This window comes from Diceros bicornis, chromosome 8 (assembly GCF_020826845.1).
Source record: "Diceros bicornis minor isolate mBicDic1 chromosome 8, mDicBic1.mat.cur, whole genome shotgun sequence".
Taxonomy (NCBI): Eukaryota; Metazoa; Chordata; class Mammalia; order Perissodactyla; family Rhinocerotidae; genus Diceros; species Diceros bicornis.
The window spans coordinates 3,964,371-3,981,822 of NC_080747.1; the positions used below are offsets into that span (position 1 = coordinate 3,964,371).

The window sequence follows — 17,452 nt, forward strand, 5'->3', positions numbered from 1 at the left end:
TTCTGAAAACTAAATTGTCATCAGAACCACCGCCCATAATGAGCCAAACCCATGCTAAGTCCAAACGGTGGCAGCCTGCTCAAATAGAAGACTTAACTAGAATCCCGAGTGTCCCAACATAGCATCCAAAATGTCCAGGAGACTCCTCACACCAAGAACCATGAAGGTAACTATTTGAACGAGAAAAGACAATCAACAGATACTAACACCAAAAAGAATAAGATGTTGGAATTATCTGAGAAAGATTTTTAAGGCAGCTGTCACAAAAATGCTTCAACAGACAATTACAAATACTCTTGAAACAACTGGAAAAGAAAATCTCACTGAAGAAATACAAGTTATAAAAAAGAGTCAAATGGAAATTATAGAACCGAAAAATAAAATTTTAAAATTCACTGGAGGGCCGGCCCCATGGCTTAGTGGTTAAGCGAGTGCACTCCGCTACTGGCGGCCCAGGTTCAGATCCCGGGCATTCGCCGACGCACCGCTTTTCCGGCCATGCTGAGGCCGTGTCCCACATACAGCAACTGGAAGGATGTGCAACTATGACATACAACTATCTGCTGGGGCTTTGGGGGGATAAAAAGGAGGAGGATTGGCAATAGATGTTAGCTCAGAGCCGGTCTTCCTCAGCAAAAAGAGGAGGATTAGCATGGATTTTAGCTCAGGGCTGATCTTCCTCACCAAAAAAAAAAAAAATTCACTGGATGGGTTCAATAACAGAATAGCAGGATATGACAGAGGAGAGAATCAGTGAGCTTGAAGACAGAACAACAAATTATCCAATCTGAACAACAGAGAGAAAATAGAAAAAAATGAACAGAGCTTCAGAGGCCTATGAGACAATGTTTGTATCACTGGAGTCCCAGAAGGAGAGGGGGAAGAGAGTGGTTCTGAACAAGTATTCAAAGAAATAACGGCTGAAAACTTACCAAATTTGGCAAAAGACGTAAACCTATGGGTTCAAGAAAATGAATGAATCCCAAATAGGAAAAGCCCAAAGTAATCTACTCCAAAACACACCGTAATTAAACTTATAAAAACTAAAGACAGAGAAAAACAATCTTGAAAGTAGCCCAAGAGAAAAGACGAATTCCCATAGGGAACCACCAACGTGAGTGACAGCTGATTTCTCATCAGAAACCACGGAGGCCAGAAGGAAGTGGCACCTTTTTCCTGTGCTTGAAAGACCATTGTTGTCGACGTGAACTCTATATTGGGTGAAAATATCCTTCAGGAGTGAATGGGAGATGAAGACATTCTAGACAAAGGAAAACTAAGAAAATTTTTCTCTAGTAGACAAACTTGGCTGAAGGAAGTTCTCCAAACAGGAAGGAAGAGAAGGGAAGAAGGCACAGAACTTCAGAAAGAAAGAACATCAGAGTAGATAAAAATAGGGGTGGCTATACAGACTATCCTTCTTTTCATGAGTTTCTTAAATCAATTTGATGGTTGATGAAAAAATTGTAACACCGTCTGATATGGGTGCTCAAAGTTGAAGAAATACCTAAGACAACTGTAGTTTCCAAACCAGGAAGACAGAGTGGCATAAATGGAAGTGAGGTCTCTCCACTTCAATGACGTGGAGAGATGTGGAGGCCAGGAGCCAGTGGCCTGCGCATGGAGATTTCAGAAGCTGTCCAGGCGACTGCGGTGCATTCAGGTGGAGACCCGCTGGTTTAAGAGCCGTTAGGAACAGAGGTGAGGGCATTGGGGTTCTTGAGGCCCTGAGGCAGTGGTTCCCAAGCCTGAGTGTGCATCAGAATGCCTTGGAGGACTTATAAAAACACAGTTTGCTGGACCCCAGCCCCAGAATTCTGATATGGGAGGTCTGGGGTGGGGCCTGAGAATTTGCCTTTCTAGCAAGTTCCCAGATGAGGCTAATGCTGCTACTCAGAGACCCCACCTTGAGAACCACTGCTCCTTTGGCTGATAAAGAGCTTCTCTGTCTCAGTGGAGGGTCCCTCAGATCCTCAACCCAACAGCCTCCCATCACCGAGTGTGCCTGGCTCTGTGTGTAAATTAGGAAGGAGATGAGTCCTGGGAGGCGCCCAGAACTGCATGTAAGTCAGGAGACTTCGTCTTGCATCCGGGGCTGGGTGACCTTGGGCAGGTCCCTCTGTGTCTCTGGACCTCAATTCCCTTTCTGTGAAATGGGAAGATTGGCCAGGTCCTTTACCTGGAGGAGCCTTGGGAGACCAGGAGGAACAAGGGACGGTGCAGTGGGTCTGGCCCCAAGCCTCTCCCCCGGCTTCTATCGCCCCAGCTCCATTTCATCTGTTTTGTGTATCAGTTCCCCTAAGATTTCATGTGACGAGAGGGTTCTTCTGCTAAAAGAAGTTTGGGAAGCCTGATCTTGATGTTGTGAAAGGCCCTTTCTGGAGCCAGCCCTGATGGCCTAGTGGTTAAAGTTCAATGTGCTCTGCTCAGTGGCCCGTGTTGGGTTCCCAGGCGTGGAACCACACCACTCGTCTGTCAGGAGCCACGCTATGGTGGCGGATCACGTAGAAGAACTAGAAGGACCTACAACTAGAATATACAACTATGTACTGGGGCTTTGGGGAGGAGAAGAAAGAGAGAGAGAGGAAGATGGGCAACAGATGTTAGCTCAGGGTGAATCTTTCCCAGCAAAAAAAATAAATAAAAGGGTCTTTGTGACCCACATCTGGAACCTTCCCATGAGCCACTCAGGGGCAAGTAAGTTCCCGAGGCAGGTCCCCAGCTGAGGCATCTCCTACAAGCTTTCCTTTGTCCAAATGTGACACAGAATTTCTTCTCTGTCTCTGTCCTCACCGAGGTTCGTGAGGAAGCCCAAGACGGAAGGCACGTGGATCAGCATCCTCTGCTCAGAAGCGAGGCCTTCCTGGAGGGGGTGGGTGGGTGGCGCTGTGCATGGCTCCCACCTCACCTTTGGAGGCACGGTCCTCGGTCCTGTGTCCTATGTACTCACATGGCCTCGTGAACACCTAGGGATGTGACCCGCCATCCCCTGAGCCCTCGCAGGCAGCCCGGCACCGCCCAGGAGTGACCACTGGCGTTGGGCCCTCTGTGGTGTTGCCTGCGCTGCTGGGTGCCCTCCCGGTGCTGGGGGTGGGGACCCCCAGATGCACACGTGGCCCCTGCTCTTTAGGAGCCCACAGACTATGGAAGGACAGTTGAGGCAGCCGGGACAGGCCCCCTAAAGGTGCCTCCCCTGGGGAGGAAGAGGCCCCTCACTCCGTCTGGGGGGCCAGGCTCTGCCGCTTGTCCTCCCAGGATGATCCCGCACCCACCTCCGGGCCAGGGGGACATTGCAGAGAGCTTCCACCCTGCCTCCCCCAACACAGCATTGAAGAGGTGGATCGGGAGACCTCGACCTCCTGGACCCACGCAGGGCGGCCAGGGCTGTGAGCGGTGGAGGCAGATCAGGCGGTGGGATTCCGCAGGGGAGTCCATTTTTATCTCAAGAGAAGGTAGAAATTAGGATTTTATGTGAAATCTGTCAGTTGCGAACAGCTCAAGATTTTTTTAGATGAAGTAGTCTGCAGGCCACCTTTGGCTGGTGGTGGCCTCCATCTGCTGCCTTTGACACAAGATGGCGCAGTCCTACCCCGGGCCGGGGGGCCATCCCTGACTCTGTCCCCAGCTCTCCTGGTCTGTGGAGTGAGGAGCCTGGCCTGAGTGACAGACGATGCCAAGGCCTGGGGCCGTCAGAGAAGACAGGTGCCCTCCGGGGCGTGGGTCGGGCTCCATGGAATTCCTGGTGTCATGGGTGGGCTCAGAGACGGCACCCCCTCCCTGACTTCTTCCTGAGCTCCCTGGGCAGAGAGGTCACCGCTGAGTCAGGGCATGGTCTTCAGGGCCCTCCCGTGTGTCACAAGCCCAGCCCCGCTGACCTGGGCCGAGCCCCTCACACCCCTGGCTGAGCCTGCCTGCTTGCGTGACAGAGCTGTGCTGTGTCTGTTTCAGGATGCCCCTATTCCAAATCTGACCCTCTCCCAGGACATGGAAAGAATGGCTTGGACCACCGGGTAGGTACTCGACCCCTCCCTGGCACGTGGTGTACTAACCGTCGCCGCGAGCTTAAGTGCGGTTCCCACAGCTTCTTGACCACACAGCCAAGAGGAGGGGCCCAGGGGACCCCACTCGCCTGCCACCTCTGCCTACCGCTCCACCGCTACTCCAGCCAGGGGCCGTGCTGCCGCTTCTCCAGACCCGGGCCAGGCCAGAACCAGGCAACATCGCTGCCTCCCCTCTGCTCCAGGCCCCTTGTCCCCTGGGAGACCTCAGTGTGTGGGGATGGGGAGATGGGGCCACCCAGATTAATTGGACCCTCTCTACGGCCCTTCCTGACCATCCTTCTTCTGTGACCTAGAGCCTAATAAGGACCTTACAGGATCGCGGTATTTCATGAACAATGTCATCCAAGGATCCACTTCTTTTCCTGGAATGCCATTGGCCCCTCACTATTATTACTGTCACCGTTATCACCACTGATGGTGTCGTTGGCACCACCGATGGTGTCATTAGCACCAATGATGATTAGTGTCACCATTATCACCACAGATGGTGTCATTAGCATCTATGATGATTACTGTCACCATTATCACCACTAATGATGTCTTTGACACCTACAATGATTACCATCACTATTATCACCGCTGATGCTGTCGTTGGCACCTATGATGATTACTGTCACCATTATCACCACTGATGGTATCATTGGCACCTATGGTGATTACTGGAGCCCACACACAGTAGTTGGCTTTCTCTGGCTGCTCCTGGCTGAAAGCTGTTTGACCTCCTCCTCCCGAGTTTTCCAAATCTCAGGACATCCGAATGTGAGCCCAGATAGTTTGGTGCCTGATTTGTCCCCCGCAGAGGAGCTGGGCCCATTTTTGTCCCTCTTCCCTCTGCTTCACTAGGTCTCCAGTGAGGACTCCTCGGGTGGGGTGGGCGTGATGGCACCAAAGACACCTCCTCCCCCCCACCCCCCCCACACACAGACACACAGCCCAAGGAGACCTGCTGTCACCAGGCAGCGCTTCCCAGTCTGAGGCAGTCTATCCATTAGTGGAAGCAGTTCACCCCTCAAGAGTGGAGTCTCCCGTTTGTTGCACTGAGGCTGTCTTGGCAATAAGTGTGTAATGCAGGGGACAGCCTTCCCCAGGGCAGGGCCGGGCCACGGGGACCCACCTAAGAGCAGGGCACACTCACCAGAAGCCACAGGCGTTCTCGGTTTTCTCCGCGTCCCTCAGGCTCTGTGGGACCTGCTGCTGTGTCCATCCTGGGCCCAGGCGCCTCTGCAGGGTGTGACCCCAGTGAGCCGCCCCCCCACCCCGCCCACTAACCGCTCTCCTATTTGTTCCGAATGGGCCAGTTGGGGAATGCGCATGCAGCATGCCTCTCTGGATTTTCTTCTTTCTCCACTCCTTGTCCTCCATGGAAAGCTGGGGGTGGGGTGGGGGGTGAGAAGGCACCACCAATGTCCACAGGACTCCCACAGCACCAGGAAGTGTAAATCCTTAAGCTCAGTGATGGCGGTCCTGAGGGCAGTAGGGAAACTGTCTAGAATGTTTTCTGCTCACCTGGAACAGCTGTTCTCTGACTCAAGGGACCATGAGGGTGTTAGTTTAGGACCAGAACATGCTAAGGTGTTACACCCCGAAACCAAGTCCTGGGTTTTTTCCTCAATTTGTGGAAGACAAGAGAAGAATTCTCTGCATTTCTGGTCTTGCATCAGTGGTGTCTGGCTCGTGCATCCTCTGGGGAGATTGCCTCCTTGGTTCACACACTGGAATGACCTGGGTGGATGCCTCGCAGCACCTGCAGAGGAGGCCACGGCCTCCAGACGCTCCACCCCTGAAAGAGTTTGGGAACAGCTGATCCAGACATTCCAGTGGAGACACCAGCTTCATTCCCTGTCCCAGAACAGAGAGCAGAGTCAGGCTTTACAGAGTTCAGAGCTGACCCTCTGTGAATGTCTCTCCTGCTGGCCTGAAGGGTGGCAAGCGGACCGTTAGAATCCTGTGCGTCCTGCATGTGCTTGGGGAGTCAGGACAGATGGAATTCATCGGCTCATGAAGATTTTGAGGTTTTCACCTTGCTTATGCGGGAGATGGGTGAAGATTACTGGTGACTTTGCCTCCGGAGTCTCTTTTCCCTGTTAATGTTCTCTCCTATCCTTTTTTCACTCTTCCTAAGACTCTTAAGTAATTTTATGCCTATTTCGCAGCGGGAAGGCCAGACAATTGATCTTTTGAGTGACCAGCCTTTTACCGTGCACCTGTGCTCGGCACCTGGCCTGTCGCCCTTCACCCTGGAGGCCTCCGTGAGCGCGTGTCCATCCCCTATTGTCCGTGGCCTGCGGTGCTCCCATGTCACCTATTAAGTTGTTCTTTGGCTTGTTTCTACTTCCAGAAAGGCTTCCTGGTGGCCTAAAAGCACAGATGCAGTGAGACCAAAAACCCGTTAACACAACTCACCAAGGAGGGGAGGAGGAAGTCGTAGAAGAAAATTACATCCAAAACAAGCAAAAGAACACTGCATGAGAACAACCGTCGAAGGTTACTCTGAGCCTCCTGATAGGCAGGGCGTGGAGGCAGACATGGCCAGTGTGTAGTTCTTTGTCGAAGGAAGGAAGGAATCAGTGAATTGGGCAAGGCAGAGGTTTTCCTGGTTCTTGCTCTGGGGGGATTTGTCACAAGGGGCCAGCACCATATGTCCCAAAGCTTGTTAAGATGTCCTGATAACCAGCCTGCCACAGAGCCTGACACATGGTGGATGCTCACACCTCTCTGTGGAATAAATAGGGAGATGGCCGCCTGGTGCGGACTTCCCTGTGGATGAGACAGCAGAGGCCCCAACATGCACCACCAGGTCTGCTGTTAAGAGAATGACCACTGGCCACTGACGGATCCTGTGCTAGCCCCTTGGAAGGAGTCCCATTTTGAAAAACCCTGATGCTAGATATGGACAGACTGAATTCTCCTACTAGAAGACAGAGACTGTCTGATTAGGTTATGAAAAAGAGAGGAGAAAAACATGCATCAAGATAAACACAGAAATTATTTTTTAAAGGATTAGAAGTCAAAGGGTAGGAAAGAGATACCCAAATCACAAATAGAAAGGAAGCACAAGTGGCAATATTAATATCAGATAAGGTGGGAGTTAAGGTTAAAGTGAATTAGTAGGATTAGTGACATGGAGAGAGAACACTAGTTCATGATGACGTTATAAAGCACGTATAGCATTCATAAATTTAAGTGCACCAAGCAACCTGGCAATGCCAGAGACCTTGATAAAATACGAGTATGGTAGGCAATTTGAATATGACTTTTTTGAAATTAGACATATGGATCTAGTAAATAAAGAAAAAATAATAAAAAGCATAAAGAGCGATTGAATAGTGCAAACAGCAAACTTAATCTAATGGGTATATGAAAAAAATTCCTGTCTTTTGAATCAGGTTTTCATATGTCCGTAAAACATTTACAAAAATGTTCATTTATGTGACTACAAAGAAAATGTTAACAAATTTAAAAAGTCTGATATTTTCCAACTGTAATGCTGGACAGAACATGTGTGTTAGCCTCAGACAGCTCTGAGTTCAAATCCCAGCTCTGCCACTGACTGGCTGTGTGTTTGGGCAAGTTATTTAAATTTTCTGAGTCTCTGTTTCCTAGTCTTTAAAAAAATTATCCTTACCTCTTAAGGTTACTATGAGGACAAATCACATTATTATTGCACATTATTTTGTGCAATCTTCTCATAAGCTCTATAGCATGGTTCCCAGATGAGTAATTGTTATAAAAGCAAGTCCTTACCTCTTCAGAGCTTTAGCAAGAAAAGAACAATGGCCAGTGATGAATGGCCACAATTTTATTCTCACTATTATCAATCCCAGTATAATTTTTGGAAAGTAAAACGGACGAGTTAAAATTTTTACGGTTGCACATATTAGCTGTGTGATCTTGGGCAAGTTGCTTAACCTTTCTGAGCCTCATCCATAAATGGTGATAATGCCCCCCTCCTGGGGTTGCAGCAAAGATTAGTGAACATGTCTGTAGAGAAGTTGGCATGTAATAACACCAGACAAATGGGAGAGGTAAGCAACTTGTTGCTTTTAAATTCTCTGTTGCCTCCACTGAGAACTAGAAGGGGATCAGACAGGGATGTGCCTGTTGGCACTGCCTTTGGGGGTTCCCCGGGCCGCTTAGTTCCCGGGCCAGCCTACACATTGAGGCGGGAACTCAAGGCTCCCTTGCACCAGAGAGGTCTTCAAGACCCCAGCCCCACTGGGCACTTAGAAGACCAGGAGTAGACTGCTCTTGCCCTGCTCTGGACAGGTCAGGTGCTCCCCATCTCCACCTGGAAGATGCCTCACCCTCCCTTCTGGGAGTCTCTGGCTTGTCTCAGAGCCCAGAGGACCAGATGTAGCTGGCTTTGCTGCTAGAAAGCAGGTTTCCAACTGCCCAAGGTGGCAGTGGGGCCTGGAGTTCTGACAGCCTGTGATGCAGAACGGCAGGCACCAGAGGGCGGCATTTCTCTTTCACGTCACAGATAGGCCGGGTGGCAGAAGGCAGGCGGGTGGCAGGTTTGCTTGCTTTACGCAGGACCAGACAGATGCACTGGGGTGCTTGTCAGTGTCCCGAGAACATGTCTCGGAAAGTTGTTCTTGACAGCGCCTAAGGAGAATTACTCCATGAAGTGGAGGAGGTCCCGGAGGGACACTGGGCGGGTGCGCAGACACCTGGCTCAGGGCCCCAGTGCTGGGACTGGGTGAGGCAAGCGAGGCACTAACCCAGAGACTCAGCAATCAACATAAACCATGTCTGAATGCAGTGTTTCCAGAATCCAGGTGAATGCAAAAAATCGACGAGGAACTACATATCAAAAATTTAAAGGCTGGCGCCAGCCCTCCATGCTCACCCCACTCACCACCCTAGTCCCGGCTTCTCTCATGGCCTCAGTTTCCCCTATTTAGGAGGCAGGACTTTGCACTCGGGGCTTTCTGAGGTCTTTCCTGCCCCCACACTCTCAGGGACCAGGACCAGCTCCTCACTTGTCACCTATTGCGATGAATTAGTGCTGAGAGCACTTCTCTCTGTAACGGAACCCAGCAGTGAAGAATGCCACCTCCCTTTTAACTGCGAAACTCTCCCTTGAAATTTAATCCCTGCGCCCAATTTCAGAGGCGATGGCCAAGAGCGCTGAGCCTGTGTCGGGCCTGGCACCAGGTGCTGGGGACCTGAGCACAAAGAAATCATTTTTCTTCAAGGAGATCAGTCCTCTGTGGGTAGCAGACGTACGGCCACAACAGAGCCTGACTCGGTGCCAACACCAGGGGCAGGAGGTGGACAATAGTGGGCTCAACGACCCCACAGGGCCTTGGCGCACGCGTACGGGGCAGGACCCTCCGTGGAGGTTTGTGGGATGTTGTTTTCAGGTGGGCAGGAGGGAAAGAGAATCCCGGACGTTAGTGGTCGCGATGCACTAAAATGGCAAGTTTGCTGATGATGCTGTGGGCAGGTGAGGAAGACACTGAGATAGGTGGTGGGGCTCTCAGGTCCACGTCCCTCGGAGGGTCACCCCCTGGGTGTCACCATCAGTCACAGCCACTCTGTATGGAGTGCTCACGACACTCCAGGCTCTATCCCGGGGGCCACCCGAGCCCCGGGGGATGGCGGGGTCTGGAGGGGAGCAGAGCCCACCGTGGACAGCCTCAGGACTGTGCTGGAGCCCCACCTAGTGGGCCGCCCGCTGGGGTCCATGCAGCTGCAGAGCCGAGGGCCCAGGCGCCCGGGAGCCGTCTTGAAAAGCGGGTAGAGTTGCCTGGACAGGCAGGGTCAGCGGTGGCCTGGAAGGCGTCGGGAGACCTGTGAGCGGACCTGCCAGGTGTGAAGCCAGCACGCCCTAGTGGGTGTGGGTGTCCAGCATGCCCATTCCGGAGCGGGCATTGTGAGGCACGGTGATGCCGACCCCTCCTCCTGCCCGGCTGCGAGGACCCAGGCACCCTGCCTGCCCCCGCAACCTGCCTCCCGCCGTCCTCTCTCTTTCTTTTCCAGAATGCCAATCTGGCCCCTTGTGGAGCAGACCCGGATGCCAGCTGGGGCACGCGAGGTACAGAGCTGGGACCCCCCGTGGGTCTCTGGCTGGGGCAGGGGTCACTAACACGTTTCCACAAGTCTCATTCTGAAACCGCTCCCCTCCAGGGCCAGCTGGCAGGAGGCTCTGAGCACCGCGGAGTGGAGGGGGTCTGGGGGGCACTCAAGGATCAGTTTACCTCCCTTCTAACGTTACCACAGGCGCTCTCCCCGCCTACCTGACGTGCTCCCTTCCCTCCTACCTCAGGTGCTCCGTTCTGTCCCCTCCTTGAGGACAGCCACCCCCGGCCTGACTTACTCATCACTCCAGGTCACGTGGGGAGAGAGATCTGTGTTTGAGTGACCGTTCCAGGGCAGAGGCCGACCTAACACCCACTGTTAAATTTAGTGACAATAAGGGAAGCAGAGTCGTGGGCAAAAAACCCCAGGGTCTGAGCTGAACGAAGTTGGATCCAATCCTGCCTTCCCCCTTGCTCGCCGTGTGGCCTCCCCAAGAGGGCTGCCTGCTGGGAGGTCGGTGTTGCTGGAGGGACCCTGGAGTGGCGGGTGCCTGATGGAGGGCCGCTCTGCTAGTTCTGAGCCTGTCCTGTGCTGGTGCAATGCTCGCTCACCCCATTGTCACCCCGAGGATGATGGGGGAGCCTCGCTCTTGTGGGGATCCCATGTGGCACGTGGGGACATTCAGGGACCGGCCCCCATCGCCTGGGCCCCACGCCAGGGTCTCCCTCCTGAGACAGGCTTGTAGCCCAGTGCCTTCGTGGGTTCTGCGGCTCACAGAGGCCCTCCCATCTGTACGATTTTATTTTCTCACAAGATGCTTTTGGTCTGGGAGCAAACCTTTCAAAAAGCTAGCGGGCAGAGCTCAGTCATTTACAAGGAGGAACTAGAGAGTTAAGAAGGGAGGACGGTAAGAGGCTGCGGTTAGGCCCTACTGAGGCTGTCAGTCTCCACAACGTGCCCTAGAGGTTGCCCCGGAATGCCCACTCCTCAGGGGGGTAAACTGAGGCAGGCAGCTTTCTTAGGGCGACCTGGACCACCAGAGGAGACAGTACCACAGCCCAGGGACACAGTGCCACGTTCGGCTCCCAGTCTGGCCTCCAGCCTCCTGACCATGCCTCCTGCTCTTGGTTTCCTCTGGAGACCCTCAGAGCCCCTCCCGCTGTGGCTCCGAGCATTAGAGCCCGTGCAGGCCGCTGGGGGATGGGGAGACCAGCCGACTGCAGGGGGTGGGGCGGGGGTGTCCCCAGGACGGGATTGCTTCCACCTTTGGGACAAGTTCTTATGCTTTCTAAACAACCCTGTGGTCTCCGCTCTCTCTTACAGAATACAAGGTAAGAGGGCCGCCCGCTCGCACGCCGACCTCGTGCCGCCGCACCTGCCCAGGTTAAAAGTTCCTTTTCTTGTGCTTTCCCTGTGAGTGTGTGTGTCAGTTGCGGACGCAAGTATGTGCCTCTCCGCTGGCCTCGGGCTCAGCGCCTTGGCCCCAGCGTGCGCTTGCTTCCCGGGCTGAGCCTGTGGTTCTCCCTGCAGGTCTATCCTTATGACGCGCTCATCGTGACAAACCGGATCCGCGTGAAACTGCCCAAAGATGTGGACCGGACGAGGCTGGAGGTGAGAGGGGGTTCCCGGGGCGGGGGGCTCATTCCGGTCGAGTGATTCTCTGCAGATGCCTCGTCCACGGCGTCAACACTCATCGTCCCCTGAGTGTCCCCATGGGGGATGGTGCAGGGCAGGGCAACGGGTTCGGGGTCAAGGACCTGTGTTGTTTCAAAGGCTTTAGTACATGGTGGCTCTGCAAAGAGAGGCTCAGCTGTTTGCAGTTTGGGGCGGGAGAGGCTTCGTAACATGCTTCGCTCAGTGATATCCTCCTGCTCTCCGAGGACTGGTGCTGACAAAAGTGTCACAGGTCATGCCTTCTCATGTGACCGCATTCTCAGAAATCTAGAATCATAAACTGGTCTGTGGAGAGCAAGTCTATGTGTGAAAGACCCAACAGGACGCCAGCGCAGCATCAGTGTTGGGACAGTGTGTGTTGACTGCAGGAGCTAACCTTGCTGAGCACCTGTTGTGAGCCGAGGTCCAAATACTTGACTTAATCCTCACTGTCATCCTGCAGAGTGGGCGACGTCCAGCCGACGGACGTCCCCTCGGAGCCGGGTCATGAATGTGTCACTGCCTTTTAATGACTATCTTACTGGGGGTGAGGGGTCTGGAGATCTAAAGGCCCGAAGCCAACATGCCCCACCCACGCCCCAGGGCCAGGCGCACAGTAGGTGCTGGGAGCATCTGAGGCTTAGTGTGTGTCTGGTCCGTGCCAGACCCTGCCGACTGCCCACCCGGGCAGTGGCTCAGGCGGCTGCTGGGAAGGGAGCAGTAGAGGCGTGGACACAGCTGAGGGCTCCAGAGGGCTGCCAGGAGGAAGCCGGGTCTGTAAACAATTGCCGTTTAAGATGGGGCAGACAGAGGCCCAGGCGGGGAGCAACGGGGAGGGGTGGGAGTGCCGTCCAGCACTCAGGAGAAAGCACCCAGCTGGCCCTTGAAGGAGGGACAGGACTGACATCAGCAGAGAAGGGAGAGCATGAAGGGTATTTCAGGCCAAGGGACCCTGTGAGTAAAGGCTTCAAGGGGGGCTTGTGGGGCGTGCCCTGGACAAGAGAGGAGGCCTCACCAGTGCCGCTGAGCAGGCACCAGCCTCCCTGCACTCGCTAGTCCTGTGCTCTGGAGCCTCATTCCTACACCCTTAAGATGAGGACACTGACTTCCACTGGGTGGGTCGCTGTGCACATGCGAGATCACGTAGAGCCCCTTGCCCAGGACATGGCGGGAGCGGTGGCCGGGAGGGGAACGGGCATGCTGGTGTGGCTGCAGCGCTGGGGGGAGGCACATCCGTTTTGACCCTTTCTGTTGCAAATGATAGGAGCCTCACCCAGGGTGACTTAAGCAAAAAGGGAGTTACCAGCTCACAAGGCCGACAGATTCCTTCAGGTGTGGCTTGTTCACGTCTCAGGACCCAGTTTCTTTCCTTCCGGCTCTTGACTGGTCTTCCTCTGTGTCTGCTGGCCTCACTGATAGACAGACTTTCACCTCCCCTCTCCCAGCCTCAAAGTCTGCAGGGAAGAGACTCAGCTTCTGCGCTCTCTCTCTCTCCGTCTCTGTCTCTGTCTCTCTCTCTCCGTCTCTATCTCTGTCTCTCTCAGCAGTCCCAGCCAACGCCTCATGTCCACCTCTAGGTGGGTAATCTGACCAGCCCCGAATCAACCAGCTTGACGGGGGGCTGTGATGCCCCCGCTGGCCAGGCTCAGGCCCAGGCCCACACCTAGAGCTAGAGGACAGCTGAGGCCAGCGGAGCTGAATGGACCCAGGGTGGCTCAGAGCTCTGGGACTGGTCCCTAAAGATGGAGAGGAGGGTGCTGGGCCACGTGCAGACAGCCAGTGTCCAGCCGCAGGGAGGGGGGGCACTGAGGCTGGGGAAGAGGGGGCAGCAGGGCCCAGCAAGCCCGCCGATGCTGCGGCCAGTGCAGTCAACCTGCTGAACCCCACGGTCACCCAGGACGGGTGGGGCATCGGGCCGGGCAAAGGACCACAGAGACCAATGACACAGGGGCCCGCTCAGAAGGCAGGCAGTTTAGCAGGACATCTGGACCTTACCCCACAGAAGAGGAAGGACCACTGAAAAGTTCTGACCTGTTAGGATAAGCGAGGGTCATCCATGGGCGGGGTGGCGGGGGCCAGCTTGGGAGCTGGTGTGTGAGGCCCGGGGAACAGGAGGCCCCCGGTGCGGCCCCCGGCCCGTGGAGCGCTCAGAGAGCACAGAGGCACAGAGGAGGCCCGGAATCCAGCCTCACGCTTGATGGCTGCCCGCTGTGTGGTCTGGATGACCGGGTCCCGGGCAGCCTCTCTTTCTCTTCGGCTCCTGCTGAAGTTGAGTCCTTGTTAATTGTGCGATTGTGTCCCAAAGACAAATGCTACAACTGTAAAGTGGGTGCTTCCAGCCCGCTGGGTGGCTGGCCCAGCCAGGAACCGCCCGGAGTGTTCCTATTTGTTGTGTCTTTGTTCCTTAAAGGGCGCGTGCCCTGTGGGTTAATCGCTCTCAGCACAAGAGGTGAGCTCAGAGCGGATGCCAGCGCTCCTGGCACAGCGGCGGCCTCGGGGCCGGGAGCCTGTGGAACTGGCTGCTTCCTTCTTGGGACTGGGGTGCACTTTAAACAACTCCCATCCCACCCCCTTTTTTTTGCTACAATGCAGAATGAAAGGTGCAAAATATCAAGTGGTTAATACATATACATGTTCCCTTTTAAAAAAAAACTCTAGGGGCCGGCCCTGTGGTGTAGTGGTTAAGTGCGCGCGCTCTGCTGCGGTGGCCCGGGGTTCGCCGGTTCGGATCCCGGGCGTGCACCGACGCACGGCTTGTCAGGCCATGCTGTGGCGGCGTCCCAGATCAAGTGGAGGAAGATGGGCACGGATGGTAGCCCAGGGCCAGTCTTCCTCAGCAAAAAGAGGAGGATTGGTAACAGATGTTAGCTCGGGGCTAATCTTCCTCACACACACACACAAAAAGCAAAAACTCTGATGCCTCGCCGGGTAAGGGGTTAATCACTCAGATCTTCAGGAACACACCCAAGGGTACGTCTCTGTAATCATTCTCCTCCTCAGCTCAACCAAGCCGGGAGACAAACTGGAAATGTTACCACAACTGGGGCAAGTCCCACATTCTTCCTTAGGGGCTTGGAGCTGGGAGGTGAGTCAGGAGGGGCTCAGGAGGGGCTCAGGCGGGGCCGTGTCCCAGCAGGAGAGGCAGAGCCGCTTAGATTGTAATTTCAGGGGAGAGAGCTTTATTTTTAATATAAAAGCAATTCATAACTCTTGTAAAACTCCAGAAAAATACAAAGAAGGATGTAAACATCACATGGAATTCCCCCACCGAGTCGTGACTCCTGAGAGCTCTGTGGTGGACATGCTTCTGGAAATCTCTTTTTGCACAAACCCAGAGATAGCTGAATCCTGTTCTGGATAAGTAGACTTGCGCCGTTTGTGGAATCTGACGTCTGCTATTTTCTTTTAAATTTCACGTGTACATTTTCCACGCCAGTTAATGTGGATCTGCCTATCCTTTTAAACGGCTGCTTGGTGGTCCCTGGTCCACGGGGAGAGTCCAGGGCCAGGCTGTCGAGTGGCCGACACTGCTTGTGCTCACGCCCCATTGGCTGGAGCCTGGTCACAGGGCAAAGCCACGTGCAAGGCAGGCTGGTTGGCCATGTGCCCAGAGAGGAGCAGATGGGTTCGGTGGACGCTGCTGGTACCACCACGTCTCTGCAGGGTCATTCCCTGGAAGGAGGTCTGCTCCATCGAATGCACAAGGCGCATTGTCGATCCTTACCGCCACAGCGTTAGCTGAGTCTTCATTCATTTGATCAGCATGTGCCAGGCACAGAGCTGGGGCCTGGGGCTGCGTGATGAGCAAAAATCGGCATACGCTCTGCCCTCACAGACTCAGTCTGACAGGGGAGACAGCCATCAATCACCTGATAACCCAGATGAGTGTGTATAATTGTACACTGAGGTAAGGGCTCTAAAGGGGAGGAACATGGGCCCGTGGGTAAAAATTAGCTTTGTGCAGTAAGTGTGCCAGCGTGTGTGTGTGTGTGTATGTATATGTGTAAGGTGAGGGATGGCAGGTGGGAAGAGAATTCTAGGAAGCGCACACTGCACATGCAAAGGCTCTGGGGCAGGAGGAAGCATGGGCTGTTTGAGGAGGACCTGTAAGAAGGCAGAGGTGGCTGTGCCGGAGCAGGGTGATTGAGAAGGGGCCAGGCCTTGCGGGGCCCTGGCCCATGTTATGCAGTTTCGTTTTTAGCCTACGAGCAATGCTTTTATGTTGTGGGAACTTAAACACTTAAAACAACGCCCGTGGCTGCATTGTGAAGCCTGGGCGGCTATGTGGGTGCAGAGAGACTGTTTAGGAGGCAGTGGGTTGTCCGGGCAAGAACTGATGGCCTCATGGACAGGGTGGTGGCAGTGCTGAGACGAGAAGCGAGTGGATTCAGGGGATATTTGGGAGGTTGAGGGGGCAGGACTTGGTGATAGACGGTGCATTGCGGTGAGGGGCAGGGACGTGCCTGGCGGGCCTCAGGGCATCGGGGTGGGGGGTGGGTGTAGTGGCGGTCACTCGGTGGGGCAGGACAAGCCCAGACTCTGACGATGGCTGACACTCTCGCCGACAAGGCAGGGCCGAGGGGAGTCGGGCTGTTCAGCCTGGCTGAGTGAAAGGCACACGGGGGTGTCTGGGGCACATGGGGGGCTCAGTTCTTGTTGGTGACAGGAGAGGCGGGCAGGCCTCTGCGGCTCTGGAGGTGCGGGACACGTGGAAGGCGATCAGGTGAGGCGTGGGATCTCAACGGCAGAGCAAGGTCAGCCTGCCGACCTCCAGGAGTGTAATGCCCTTCCCAGACCCAGCGCTCCCTGTCCTGGAGGCTCTGGGTCCCCGCCCCGCCCCTGGGACCCGAGGGTCCCGGGCCTGGGAGGATCTCTGACCCTTCCTGCATTTGGCAGTTACCCTCTGAGGGTCTGCACTGCCATGGGAGTGAGGGGGAGCCTTGCCTGTCCCCAGGCTGACTCAAGTGTCCTCTCTCTTGAGGCCACACCTCTGCCCAGCACTTGCCGGAGACATCACCATTTTGTTGATGCTTCAGCCTCTCGCCGTCCAAGGGTGACGTCCTGGTGGAGGGAGGGCACTTTAGGTCGGGATGACCTGGGTGTGAATCCAGTCTCCATCACATCTAGCTGTGTGACCGCAGACAAGTTACTTAACCTCTCTGAGCCTGACTCACCTGTCAGATGACGTTGCCGTGCCCGTCCTGCTGGGTGGTTTGAGCGTTCATTCAGTTGTTCAGATGTAGTCACCGAACACCTACCATGAGCAAGCCCCACTGGGTGCGGTGTGTGCACCATTCAGTTCTTTTGTCCACGTTGCCCCCACTTGACCAGCCTGAGAGAGGACAGAGTAGATGACTGTGGATTGAGAGAAGCTTTCCCTGGGGCTGGGGGCTGTGGGATGGCTGAACAATGACGGCTGAGAACTGAATGAAAACCAAAGTGGCCGTGTGTGAATGGAGGCAGCATCCGCCACGAGGCTCGGCCAACCAGGAGGAGGATGGAGAGCCCTTCTCCATGCCTGACACTGGGACTGAGTAGGATGGTTGAGAATGTCTTGGGTTTGGTTAATTTGTTTTTTTTTTTATTGTGAAATTTTTGTTGTACATTATTGTTTATCAGTCACCATATAAGTGCATCCCTCCACCCCTTGTGCCCACCCCCCATCCCCCTAACCCCTGGTTACCACCAAACAGTTCTACCTGTCCGTGTGTTGG

General features: G+C 54.5%; 1 protein-coding gene across 3 annotated transcripts in view; it reads left to right on the plus strand.

Annotated features, from left to right (window-relative positions):
* Positions 1–17,452, plus strand: part of ABLIM2 (actin binding LIM protein family member 2) — a 170,044-nt gene that overhangs the window by 140,540 nt on the left and 12,052 nt on the right. For 2 of the 3 annotated variants that reach the window (XM_058546655.1, XM_058546656.1), the window contains exons 15-17: positions 3,949–4,010; positions 10,047–10,101; positions 11,409–11,532. In XM_058546655.1, the coding sequence (XP_058402638.1) occupies positions 3,949–4,010; positions 10,047–10,101; positions 11,409–11,473 (182 nt within the window). In that variant the 3' untranslated portion in view covers positions 11,474–11,532. Of the gene's footprint in view, positions 1–3,948; positions 4,011–10,046; positions 10,102–11,408; positions 11,533–11,615; positions 11,697–17,452 lie in introns of those variants that run through there. The other variant, XM_058546657.1, reaches the window with a different exon arrangement.